Source organism: Meriones unguiculatus, chromosome 16 (assembly GCF_030254825.1).
Source record: "Meriones unguiculatus strain TT.TT164.6M chromosome 16, Bangor_MerUng_6.1, whole genome shotgun sequence".
Taxonomy (NCBI): Eukaryota; Metazoa; Chordata; class Mammalia; order Rodentia; family Muridae; genus Meriones; species Meriones unguiculatus.
The window spans coordinates 61,221,185-61,234,485 of NC_083363.1; the positions used below are offsets into that span (position 1 = coordinate 61,221,185).

The 13,301-nt window shown below is 47.3% G+C and overlaps 1 protein-coding gene and 1 pseudogene across 2 annotated transcripts; one reads left to right on the forward strand and one right to left on the reverse strand.

Moving 5' to 3' along the window:
- The first annotated feature begins 625 nt into the window (after window positions 1–625).
- On the forward strand, window positions 626–13,204 carry Cnot11 (CCR4-NOT transcription complex subunit 11). 2 transcript variants are annotated; one of them, XM_060369915.1, is made up of 8 exons: window positions 631–1,262; window positions 2,199–2,363; window positions 5,800–5,952; window positions 8,283–8,485; window positions 10,360–10,562; window positions 12,027–12,131; window positions 12,577–12,673; window positions 12,750–13,204. In XM_060369915.1, the coding sequence occupies exons 1-8, from the start codon at window positions 752–754 to the stop codon at window positions 12,945–12,947; spliced, it is 1,635 nt and encodes a 544-aa protein (XP_060225898.1). In that variant the 5' UTR covers window positions 631–751; the 3' UTR covers window positions 12,948–13,204. The 2 variants fall into 2 exon arrangements, with proteins under 2 accessions (XP_021511196.1, XP_060225898.1); XM_021655521.2 differs by lacking the exon at window positions 12,027–12,131 and having other exon boundaries at window positions 626–1,262.
- LOC110559885 (large ribosomal subunit protein mL46-like) lies at window positions 4,816–5,606 on the reverse strand (annotated as a pseudogene).
- Window positions 13,205–13,301: the final 97 nt, after the last annotated feature.

Below are 13,301 nucleotides of genomic sequence, written 5' to 3' on the forward strand. Positions count from 1 at the left end.
TCGCCAGAAAAAGCACTCTAGGGAAGGCTAAGGAAAAATTACAGCGAACGGTTTTGTGAACGAGCATTTCTTCGAGGCCCTTTCTCAGATTTGTGTGTGTGTGTGTTAACCTTTACTTATTTATTTTTAAATTTTCTGGAGACCGGTCTCCCTAGGTAGACCTGCCTATCCTGGAACTCGCTTTGTAGACCAGGCTGGCCTCGAACTCAACAGGGACCCGCCTGCTTCTGCCTCCCTGGTGCCCGTGGGACACGATCCCATCTCCGAGAAGTTTAAACTGGTTGTGAGGAACAAACCTGCTGGCGCTGGCATCGGCAATAATTTCAGCGCGAACCGTCAGGGATGTTATCCTAAGCCAGGCAGCACCTAAGACCTCGCTCTCAGATTACTGGGAGTATTTACTGGGCCGCCCCGGCGCCACCCGCCCCTCGAGGCTCGCTCCCGAGGGCTTCGACCACGCAGCGGCCTCAGCCCGTGTTCCTCAGCCAGGGCAGGAAGGCCCGGTCTCCTGCCACGTGGCCCCACCTCTAGGGCGCCCCGCCCACTTCCGGCTGCGGCGCCCCGCCCACCTCGCGTCTCCGGAACCTCGGCTGGGCGTCGCTCCGCCGCTGGGGCGCTGTTTCTCTGTTCCGACCGTCCGGCTTCCCCGCTGCTTGCTTTGCGACGCTGTCGTGTAAGGGCGCGCTTTACGGCCGCGGGGACGCAGCGCCAGGGCCTCTCGGCCGGGAAGCAGGGGAGGCGGGCGAGGTTGATGCCCGGCGGCGGGGCGAGCACGGCGTCTGGCCGGCTTCTGTCCTCGGCGGATCACAGAGGGGCGCGAGAGGCGGCGGCGGCGTTGCGGAGCGGCCCGGCGGGCGCGAGCGGAGGCCGAGGCGGAACAGGTGGCCCCGGGCCGGGGACTGGAGGCCCCGGGGGCCCCGCGGGCAGGATGAGCCTGACCCCGAAGGAACTCTCGAGCCTGCTGAGCATCATCTCGGAGGAGGCGGGCGGCGGCAGCACCTTCGAGGGCCTGTCCACCGCCTTCCACCACTACTTCAGCAAGGCCGACCACTTCCGCCTGGGCTCGGTGCTGGTGATGCTGCTGCAGCAGCCGGACCTGCTGCCCAGCGCGGCGCAGCGCCTCACGGCGCTCTACCTGCTCTGGGAGATGTACCGCACCGAGCCGCTCGCCGCCAACCCGTTCGCGGCCAGCTTCGCGCATCTGCTCAACCCCGCGCCGCCCGCCCGCGGCGGACAGGAGCCCGACCGGCCCCCGCTCTCAGGTACAGCCCGCAGCCGGCTGTTGTGCGGGAGCTCAGCGGCCAGGAACATGGAGCCTCCTTGCAGAGGACCAACCCTCCCTCCCCTTCCATGCTTTTTTTCACTAAAGTAGGGGAGGGGTGGCCCAAAGTTGCAAGTTTTGTTTTTTCAAACTCACCCCACTCCATATGATCCCTCCCAATCAAAAAAGTCAATACATAGTCCATCCCACCGAAGAGCTGTCAGATGCTGCTCATTCCTCATTTTAAGGCCCCGAGCTATGCGAAGCTATAGGCGGTGACACCGAGTCCATCCCCCTTTACAGTCTCGGAGTAAAGAAGTTGATAGCGAGAACCCCAAGAAGTGGCAGGCTGAAATCCATCCACATTACAGGGCATCTAAACAGCAGCCGCTTCTTGGTCTGCTGTAATGTGACCTGAAGAGGATGAGGTTGTTTCTACTTCACTTTTAGAAGATGCACGTCTCCTGGACAGTATTGTAAGAGTGTTTCTTTGGCAGCATTGCTGAGGTCAGGCAAAATTAGATCCGGGGATGGACCAAGGTTAGCCCTCTACCCCACAAACCTAGCCCAGTCACAGGCTGCATTTTAGAATTTTTTTCAAGTATATTTAAATTAGCCAGAACACCAAGCCCTAGAAGGCATTTCTGAATGCTATGATATATAAGCTTTAGCCTTTGCAGGAATTGAGGTATTCGATAACAGAAAATTCTCAGTAGTTATTAAAACTATAAGTTTCATTGACATTTACATTGATCTCAAGTGATATATTTGTTTATGGGCTTTCTAAGTGTGTATATTCGATTAACTGGAACTCAGTTACATTTCGTTCATAGAAATAGCTTGGTGTGGCAAGTAGCAAATGCTAACTTTGACCAGATTCAAGGTAATTTTTTAAAGTAACCATCGGAGAGAAATCGCTATACATTTTTATTTGCAGGGTTTTTGCCTCCTATAACTCCACCAGAAAAGTTTTTTCTTTCCCAGCTGATGCTGGCACCCCCAAGGGAACTCTTCAAAAAGACCCCTCGCCAGATTGCATTGATGGATGTTGGAAACATGGGGCAGTCTGTGGACATTAGTGGCCTCCAGTTAGCCTTGGCAGGTAAGGAGGGGCCAATGACTTGGGCATTCTTCTCTTTTTGAGGTCTGCTACTTAAAATCACAATTGTTTTTCCTCAATTTACACTTTTGCTTGTTTTTGTTTGATCCTCTCCCATGCTGTCCTGTTCCTGTTTTTTCTCCATCTCCCTGTCTGTCACCCCTCTTTTTTTTTTTTTTTTTTTTTTTTTTTTTTTTTTGTTTCTTTGTGTGGCCTTGGCTGTCCTGGAATTTGCTGTATAGACCACACTAGGCTCTAACTGAGAGCTCTTCCTGATTCTGACTCCTGAGTACTGGGTGTAAGAAAAGGTAGGCCCCACCAAGGTCAGCTCCATCCCTAATTATACCCTTCAACACTGGCACCCCCTCCCTCACTCCCCTTTTTCTTTATTTTGTGTGCTTTTGGTTGACACCCCCAGCCCATGCTCATCTTCCCACCTCTGCTGTCCACCCTTGCTCAGACCCTTTCATCCTTGCATGCCCCTCTCACTTTCATATGTATCATGTGTTAACTTTCTTACCACTCTTCTTAAAGCCTCCTTTTAACCCCTCATGGTCCCTCTCCAGTTTCCCGGCATTTACCTCCACTCCACATTGTATATATGTGTATAAGCTAAGCTCTGCATATGCAGGGGAACACTGCTTGTTTGTCTTTCTGGCAGAAGGGAGTGACTAAAGCTGTGTCCTCCCCTCAGGTGGAAGCTGTTCAAATCCTTGTCTTCATCTGCTTCATGCCCTCCCCAGAGTTCACTTCAAGGTTCACATCTAAGCCAGGTATAAGGACACAGGCCTGTAATTTAAGCTCTCAGGAGGCACAGGCAGTTGTGTTTCTATGATTTCTGGCCCATCCAGGGTTAAATAGTGAGACCCTGTTTGTAAACAACAAAACATAAGATAAACAAACGCACCCAAAATACAGATGATCTCTGTTAGGCTTGAAACAGAGCAGGGTCTATGTCTTCTTTAAAAACACAAGCAAAGAAGTTGCTTTTTAGTGACTCCAAGTGGCAGAGATACATCATGAACAATCTGCTCATTTCACAAGTTTTATTTAAAATTCCCAACAAATCCCTGCTATATCTTGACTTCCCAACATTTTGCCAATTAACTTGTTTGGAATTTTCACTTCTCTCCCCATGCCGGCTGTCTGTCTGTCTGTCTATCTGCATTTGGTGGTGTCTGGCTTGTTTGTAGTCTCTGATGTGTGAGTCTGAATGTGTTACTTGTCTCTGCTATCATGAGTCTCAGTATTTGCCTGGTCTCATTATCTCTAACAAAGGGCTTTGTTCTGTATTTAGTGGACAGCACAGAAAACATCCCATGGGGTGGGAATGAGGGATACTTTACAAAAATCCGTAGTAGATCAGGTCACTGACTCCAGCTGACGCCAAAGTAAGCATACTGCTGTTAGGATCTATCTGTGTGTGCTGGATCCAGTTTTGTGCTAGATATTACTGTATAAGGTCTCTTTCCACCTAATTTAGGATACAGCTCTGCATTAGCTTATGTTGTAAATGCAAGGGGAAGTAAAGTTGGTTGTTGTTACATTGTTACCTTAAAGGCAGGTTAAACAAGCTGCTGAGTACACTGTAGTCTCTTGGGTCAGGTCTTGGGTGACCTCTGGGTAGGGTATATTATTTACTTAGCTGTGAGGCCAGCTAAAGCTCTAGTCTCTTAGAGTGTTAAGAGATATTTTCATAAACTCTATCACTTAAGCCCTCTGTTTTTGTTTTAATCTTTAAAAATGTTTTAGATTTATTTAAATATGTGAGTGTTTTGCCTGCATGTATGTATACACACTACATACGTGCTTAGTGCCCTTGGAAGTCAGGAGGGTGTGGGATCCCTGGAACTAGAATGGTTGTGATCTGCCATGTTGGTGCTAGGAATAAAACGCAGATCTGCAAGAGCAAGTGCTGTTAACTCCTAAGCCAGCTCTAGCCCTAGTCCTCTGTCTTTAAAGTGAATCTGAAACATGCATTTGTATCTTCAAAACTATTATAAATTCAACACTGGCAATATATATTAATCACTTGTGTATTGTCATAAAATACCATGACCCAGGCAAACTATAGGAGGGGAGGGAAAGATGAAGCTATTTCCTTCATATCAAGTGGAAAGAAATGTTAACATGATAAACAACTAAGAAGCTATATAACTAGGCTTTTCATGGGCCTAGAAACTTTTTCAGAACTGGAGATTTAGGCCAATTCATTTCTCTTTCTTCCGGGCTCAGCAGATCTGTTAATTCACTGTAACACAGCTTTAACTTGCTTTAGAGAAGCACTCTGTCCTGGCCCCACTTCACTGGGCAAATTTTCCTCCAAGGACAAATCAGAATTCAACACAATGATAGACACATTTAATTCTCAGAGTTTAGTCTGGTGCTTGACAGTCCGTTAATGGTCATCTACACTGTCCCTGAGGTCCTAACGCTTGACCTGTGTGAGTATCATCTACAGGCAGCTGAGGCCATCAGAGGTCCAGTGGAAACCGCCTGACCTGAGCCAGGTGCTTAGACTGCAGATAGTCACCCACAGGTGGGGCCCTTCTTTCTGGCCTGCACGAAGTCTCTGGTGAGCAGCAGAGCTTTGAAGATGACTCTGACCACAAGGTCACTCTCTGCCTGAATTGCCTTGGGAGCTTGAACTTGTAGGCACTAGGCATATCCCTAGGAACTTGGCTTCCATGTTTTCTAAGAGTGTGGCCGGGACTTGCTCAGCTGTCCCTTGACGGTTCTTCCCAGACTGCCACTCTGCTTGGGGGAGCATCCAAAACTCTTGGTCTCCAAGCTTCTCTCTGACTGAGAGGACCGGTTCCTGTCTACCCTCGATGCAAGGAGGTTCTGTCATTTTTTTATCAGCCTCTTATTCAGGCTCCAGGTTTGAACTGTCAGAATGCCTGCTCCCACATCTCTTCCAAATCTTGTGCAAGCATCATGCCCTGCTCATCTTGTTCGTCATCATAAATGTCAGCTTTCTTCCTCACCAGTCGCTGAGTGTCATCCAGATCTCCTTCTACCTGCTCTAGTACCCGCCATCTCCTCCGGGGATGGAATGAGTGGCTTGGTGGTCAGCAGTGGCTGCCGCACACACAAGGTGCCCAACAAGCGCCATGAAGACCGGCTGCATGAGGGCACAGCCTCAAGGGACGGACAGCAAAAACGTAGGCTACCAGCCCAGAGCCGGCCCAGCCGCCACCAGCCTCTAGCTGCCCCTAACAGAGTATGCCCTATGGGCACCATCATCTTTCTGCTGAGTTAAAGTTTTTTTGTACACCCTGCTCTGTTCATGGTGTTCTCAGTTTTAAAACATTCTGTCTCTCCCCAGGCTCAAATAGCCTTGATTGTCGCCTCCACCTTCCAACTGCTGAGATTACAGGTGTATTGCCCCAGGTCTGGCTGAAATGCTTTAAATGCTTCTTGTCTGGGTCTGTTTCAGAACGTCAGTCGGAACTGCCAACCCAGAGCAAAGCTAGCTTCCCAAGCATCCTTAGCGACCCAGACCCGGATTCCTCCAACTCTGGCTTTGACAGCTCGGTTGCCTCTCGGATCACAGAGTCTTTGGTCAGCGGGCCAAAACCGCCTATTGAAAGTAGGTATAGAGGAGTGAATCTTATATTCTCACACACTCTGGAGTTTTTCAGTTTTGTTTTGTTTTTTGATACTTTGTTGTCATTGACTCTGGTGAGAGACTTCCCACCTCACCATCTAGAATACAGTGGACAGAAAGCCAGTTAAGGCCTAGGACGTTTACTATATGCCGACCTGGAGCTAGGAACTCAGATTTTACCACTGTGAGTCTGTATTTGTTTTAATGAGACAGTCTCATATAGAGCAGGCTAGCCTTGAAACCTCATGTGTGGTTGGGTCCTCCTGCTTCCTCTCGACCAAGCGTTGGGCCTATGGCGATGTGCCCGTGTTGCCCATGTTCAGCTTTGCTTCTTTACTGTTTGGAATGAAACCCAGGACCACCTGTGTGGAAGGAAAGCCATCCCCGGCTGAGCTGCATCTGCAGTCTGGAAATGGCTCTTCTCGTACTCCCTGTCCAGTAGAGTCGTTTATATGTCAGCGCTCTTCCCAGTACCTGTCTCTCAGTTTTACTGACCTGACAGTCCTTACTATAATTGCCAACAAACAAACCCACTGAATTTGAACTAACCCAGCTGTACCATTTGGTTTGATCAGATTCTGGGTGGTTTGAAGACATTCCACATGGGGTGGGAACATCACCCCTCCCCACCCTCACCCCCCCATCACAGTGCGCCCAGGACTCTGATGTTTCCAATTATGATTGGATTTGGTTTACTCTGTGTGGCATAAGTGGGTTTGCTGTTTGAAATTTCAGCTGGTTACAAGCATGTCTGCAGATGCATGGCATGTGATGGTTTTTTGAAGACAGGGTTAGTTAACTGTGTAGCCCTGGCTGGCTTAGATGTACTCTGTAGACCTGGCTGGCCTGGAACTCAGGAACCCGCCTGCTTCTGGGTTTGATTGCACGGGCCATCAGTCAACTATGTGAAGAACTGAGTGTTGCCACACCTCAGCATCCCTGCCTCACAGGAGTACTTCTTGAAGTACTGCCTTGGTAGTGGCTGAGGAAATACAGCAATTCATTCTGGTGATGTTAGTGGGAATCATTGGAGGTCTTTACTTAGTGATTTTTTTCTGCCAGGAAAACTTTGTCAGTAAATTATAGATTTGTCTCCAGTTTGGCTGAGCCTAGTAGAACAAAGTGGCTTCCGTCCTGTATGGGAAATGCTCTCTGGAAGGCTGGTGACGAGACTGGGTAAGATCTGCTCTCGTGACAAAAGAGAGCACTTACTGCTGTACACTCAACACAGTGGAGCGGGAGTCGGTCTCCTCTGTCACAGCTCAGCGGGAATGACATTTTTGTCTCCTTTCCTTAGCGGGGCCTTTCTTTAGCGGGGTTGGGTAGATAGGTGGGTGTGTCTCAAGTACTAAAATGTACAGTGCAGGTTGTCTTTCTTGAGACTGGTAATTTGGCTAGAGCTCTGTGGGTTCCTGGAGTTAGGCTGCAAGTTTTATCTAACACACAGCAATCCACGGGGGCAGGCTGTGGGCCTCAGTTGCTGTAGTGTGGGGTTTTAGCTTTCCTTCTGTGCAACCAAATGAGGTTTGGTGTTAGTTCAGAAGTACTAGCTGTTTATTTTAGTGTGCGGAGAGCTGACAACTTCACACCAGCCGAGAGTTATGAGGATAGCTCCAAGCACTTCGTATAGCATTCTGAGGTCCTCAGTGCCGAAAAGAGAGAAAGAAAAAAACAATCATAAAATTTTAGTTATAAGTTAGGTGTGGTGATGCATACCTTTAATACTAGAACTTGGGAAGCAGAAGCAGGCAGATCTCTGTGGGTTTGAGAGGAGGATGTTCTACATGGTGAATTCCAGGACAGCCAGAGACTTTTAAAAAATTAAAATATTATCTAAAAATATATTTTTAACTTTAATATTTAGCTTTTAAAGAAATATTTTAAAAAATAATAAAAATCTGTTTGGACTTTTGCATCCTCAGCCTAGGGGGTATGCTTGCATTAAAACTCGCAATTCATGCTCATGTTTTCCTCTCCCTGAAAAGCATATTTGGTGTCTGGTATTATGCTGAGGGGCTACATGTGCGTGCGTGCTCTTGGTTGTGATTTGAGTGGAGCTGTAATTTTATTTATTTATATTATGTAGATAAGTGCTCGAATTGAACTCAGGACCTCTGGAAGAGCAGACGGTGCTCTTCACCACTGAGCCGTCTCCAGACCCAAAACTGTTGTCATGTCACTGTTGAAGTATGAGTTTTATCCTGTGTCCTTACTAAAGCATTCCTGTACTTCATTAACTGCCGTGCACATTAATGCACGTGTGTGTGTGCAAACGTTAGCTCCCAGGTAGTCATGTCTGACTTCCATCGCAGGCCATTTTCGGCCAGAATTTATCCGCCCACCGCCGCCGCTCCACATCTGTGAGGATGAACTGGCCTGGCTGAATCCCACAGAGCCCGAGCATGCCATTCAGTGGGATAAATCAATGTGTGTGAAGAACAGCACTGGTGTGGAGATCAAGCGAATCATGGCCAAAGCCTTCAAAAGCCCTTTATCTTCTCCCCAACAGACGCAGGTATGTTTGCATGAGTGTCCCTTTTGTGCCCACCTCGGGGTTTCCTTCCCATAAAGTGAGGTGAGCAGTCGTAGGTGTGAGCCAGCAGGAGGAAGCCGCAGGTCTTTGCCACCTCTGCAGCTGTACTCTGGCCTTTCCCCACTGGGCAGTTTTGTGCTGAGGAGTGTGGAAGTCTAGTGAGTGAAAAGGTCATTTTGTGTCAGGAGAGGTGGGGCAGGAAGGGCCTCAGCCCAGCGCACTGTCCCGGCGCACGCCAGCTGGCATGTCGGCTACCTGTGCATTAGGCTGCACAGTGGTTTCGGGGCACTACAGTGCCCTAGTGTTCAGTGGCAGACTCGGCATGCCGCCCCTGCTGGTCGGGGGCAACCAGACGGAGCACAGGCAGCCTGTGGCTGTGGATTTATTAGATCTACACACCTGCACGCTAGAGCTGGTAGGGAGATGTGGTTACCTCCCGTCCAGTTGATCACCTAGACTCTGCACTTTTAAAAAGACTTGTTTTAGGTGTTTTGTCTGTATGCATGTCTGTGCACCATGTGCATTCAGTGCTCACAGATGCCAGAAGGGGCAGCAGATCCTCTGGAACTGGAGTTACAGATGTTGTGAGCCTCCCTGTGGGTGCCGGGAATCCAACCCTGATCCTCTAGAACAGTGGCAAGTGCTCCTGTCCGCTGCACCATCTTCCAGCCTCCCCCCAAATGTTGTTGAAGTGATGTAGTAACAGTTGTTTGTACTTCCAGTTTGCTATTGGACAGTCATGAAACATTCCTGCGTGGAATATACAAGTAGATATAAGAAGATACAGGGCTGGAGAGATGGCTCAGTGGTTAAAAGCACTGTCTGCTCTTCCAAAGGACCCAGGTTCAATTCCCAGCACCCACATGGCAGCTCACAACTGTCTGTAAGTCCAGTTCTAAGGATCTGATACCTTCACCATGATGCACATAAAAAAATTAAATAATTAAAAAAAAAAAAAAAGAAGAAGAAGAAGATACAAAGTTAAAAGGATTGGGCACGGTGGGTGCCTATAATCCCAGCACTGGAGGCAGAGCTTGAGAGTCAGGAATCAGCTCAGGCTCTACAGATAGGGAGCCTGAGGCCAGCCTGGGCCTGGGGACCTGGCCTCGAAATTGAATTTAAAATAAAGAAGTATGTATTTGCACAAAGGAAAAACATTTTTCCCATCTCCTGGAACTGAAAAGCGTGGGTGTGACTTAACTGTAAAATACGACAGGCAGAAGACAGGAAGTATTTCCTGCCATCCTTCTGGGTAAGACAGAGCGTGACTAGGTGAGCCTCAGATAGCCTTGGACTCACTGTGCAGCCCAGGCTGGCTACCTCCTGCTCCATGTTTATGTCACTGATGTGTGCTGCCACACTCAAACAAGTTGAGTGCTTTTGGAGAATTTTAAGAATTGTTTTTTTTTTTTTTAAGGATTATTTATTGCATATGAATACTTTGTTTTCATGCACACCAAAGAGGGAATCAGATTCCATTACAGATAGTGAGCTGCCATGTGGTTGCTGGGAATTGAACTCAGGACCTCTGGAACAGCAGTCAGTACTCTTAACCACTGAGCCATCTCTCCAGCCCCAAGAATTGTTATTCTTAAAATTTATTATTATGGTCATACTGTTTCACTACCAGACAAAGGCAAGGCTGTCATGTCTAGAGGAGGAATGAAGTGGTTTTTTAAGTTGTCTTTTATTTTTGTATCGTCACAATTTGGATCTGAAAATATATGAAGACATAATGGACATGGCTCTGAGGATAAATTAACAAGGATAATTTCTTTAATTCTTATTTTAGCACTTGGTCTGTGTGCAGGAGAATTCTAACATGACTCAGGAATGTCTCCATTTGTTTTGCTTAGCTCCTTGGCGAGTTGGAGAAAGACCCCAAGCTTGTGTACCACATCGGCCTTACTCCAGCGAAGCTTCCGGACCTTGTGGAGAACAACCCTTTAGTCGCTATAGAGATGCTGCTGAAGCTGATGCAGTCAAGCCAGATCACGGAGTACTTCTCTGTCCTGGTCAATATGGACATGTCCCTACACTCGATGGAAGTTGTCAATCGGTGAGTGCTCCACCAACGGCTGCACCAGCCCTGGCTAAATTACCTCACGCTGAAAGGCTGCAGCGGTTTTTTTAATTTCTATTTTTTTCTTTTCTGATCCTGTTGAATGCAAAGTGATCCTTAGTGTTGACTGCATTTTAAGAACTCAGTCATTGACTTTACTTCATTGTCGTTTGTGCCCCTTACAAATAAATCCAGATATTACACTCCTCGTCAGCCAAGCTGGCAGCAGGCACGTGTGGGTCGGAGCTGACCTAGGCATGCTGTTGGGGTTACTAGTGTTCTCCCGGCAGTTTTTGTTTTATTTGTTTTATCCTGAGTTTATTCACCTCTACAATATATCGAACTGCATCTCTGCTTGTGAGCAGATTAAGGATAAATACATGCAGGTGAGTAGAACGTCATTAGTAACATCATTTGTAATGTCAGTAGCTGCCAGGAAAGGAGTCTCTAAAACTTGTTCCTTTTTGTTGTTGAGATAGAGCCTGGGTATAGCCCAGGCTATCCTGAACTTGCTGTGTGGAAGGCTGGCCTATAACTCACGGAGAGCTGCCTGCCTATGGCTCCCAAGTGCTCGGATGTTTTGTGGTATCCCAGCTCCTTCTTGACTTTGCTTACTGATCATCAAGGAAGGAGTGTGTTCTTCCCGTTGCTGTGCTCTATATAATTTTCATCTTTTCTTTTCCTTATAGGTGCATCTTAGGAAAATTTTGAATTAAACGTATGTGGGATAGGGCATTATGTTGCTGAGCTAGTTGTTTTGTGAATGCTGGATCATGGGCGTGAACCAGGTCACAATGTTCTCAGCACCCACACGAGTTGGCAATTGCAAACTTGAACTAAAGAGTCGCTGCATCAGCTGGCGACAAGAGTCGGCTGGTGACCCTGTACATAATGGGTGGGGGGCAAAAGTCGGCTGGTGACCCTGTACATAATGGGTGGGGGGCAAAAGTCGGCTGGTAACCCTGTACACAATGGGTGGGGAAAAGGCCGTCGCCGACCGGCCACTGCTGGAGCCACGTTGCTTACTTCCACCTCTCCTTGCCGGGACTTCCTTTATTGTAGCTGCAACTGCTGTTTTTGCACTGGCTATGTTGTGCCTGTGGCTGGAGCAGTCTGAGTGTTCACGCACCCTCACTGCATTCCTGTAGCACTGTCTTTACCAGTCAGCCGAGTCCTAGTTTTGCCTGTTTTCTAGCACCTGTCATAACTTACTAAGGGTGAAGCGGCCTTGCTGCAGATGCACAGATCTTGGTGTGAATAGTGGTTGGTGGCAATATTCTTACACTACTTCAGAGCTGTCTGTTTAAAGCCATATAGCTTTAGAAAAGGCGGCATGGACTCATTCACCTTTTCAGTCTGTAGGTAAAGGTTCGGAGTAGCCAGCCCCGTGTCCTAATGTTTCCTGAGCTCAGGGTGGAATTGTTACCTGACTCCCTAACATTTGCTTACTTCTTTGGAAAGTGCTCTCTTGACCCTCAAGCTTGTTCCTCAGCTGCTGAGGCTTCTTCCCGTGTTATCGTGTAACGGCTGCCTCCAGCCAAGCCTGCTGGCTCTGCTCAGTTCTCAGTAAGGCCTGTTTTCTGTTATATCAGCTAAGTTTTTAAGGCTTTACCAGGGTCATGTTACTTTTTCAGAGCTCCATTTTAGTCTGGTTGTATGTTGTGCTGTTTACTGTACACTTCATCAGACACAGTGCCTCTCCTACTAAGTTTTGAAAGATGGCAGTAACTGCTGATGTTAGAGTTTGGAAGGGGGCAAGACCATGAGCACAGTAATCCAGCCGGAACTTTCAGGGACATGGTGCTCACTGCTTAGTGGAAACTAGAGTGTGATTCATAAGCATACACTTATCAGAAGTGTCAGAGGGTTCAGTGGCTTTTGGGTTTAAAACTAGAGAACTGGGTCACATAAATTTTACTAGCTGACCTCAGGGAAATTTTAACTGCAGATTACAGTACTTCTCAGTACTAGCAAACACAGTTAACAGCTTAGATTTTCTTTTGTGAAACAGACTAACGACAGCTGTTGATCTGCCTCCTGAGTTTATTCACCTCTACATATCGAACTGCATCTCTACTTGTGAGCAGATTAAGGATAAATACATGCAGGTGAGTAGAACATCATTAGTAACGTCAGTAGCTGCCAGGAAAGGAGTCTCTAAAACTTGTTCCTTTTCTGTTGCAGAATCGCTTGGTGCGCCTCGTCTGTGTGTTTCTCCAGTCGCTGATCCGCAACAAGATCATTAACGTGCAGGACTTGTTTATTGAAGTGCAGGCCTTCTGCATCGAGTTCAGCAGGATACGGGAAGCCGCAGGCCTGTTTCGATTGCTGAAGACACTGGATACTGGGGAAACCCCTTCCGAGACCAAACTCTCAAAATAGTACCTCACAGACCTGCTCTTCTGTTGCTCAGCTGTACTTGGATTGGCGTTTAAAACTTGTAACTCTTGAGTAGATTGCTTGCTTTATTCTACAAAATATAAACGACACTTTATTTACTTAAAGCAAAAGTTCCTTTTTCCTAGCTAGGTTTCCCATGGATGAATTTTGGTAAGAACTTGAGGGAAATGTATCTTTCTCTTGCTGATGACAATCCATTGCAGGAATAGCTATTCTAAACATAGTTATGCAGGAAAGAATGTGTTTTTCTTTTGAACTTTATAATACCTGCCTCTTTTAGAAAACAAACTACAGATTTCTGAAAACAGAACAAAAAAAAAAAAAAAAAAAAAAAAA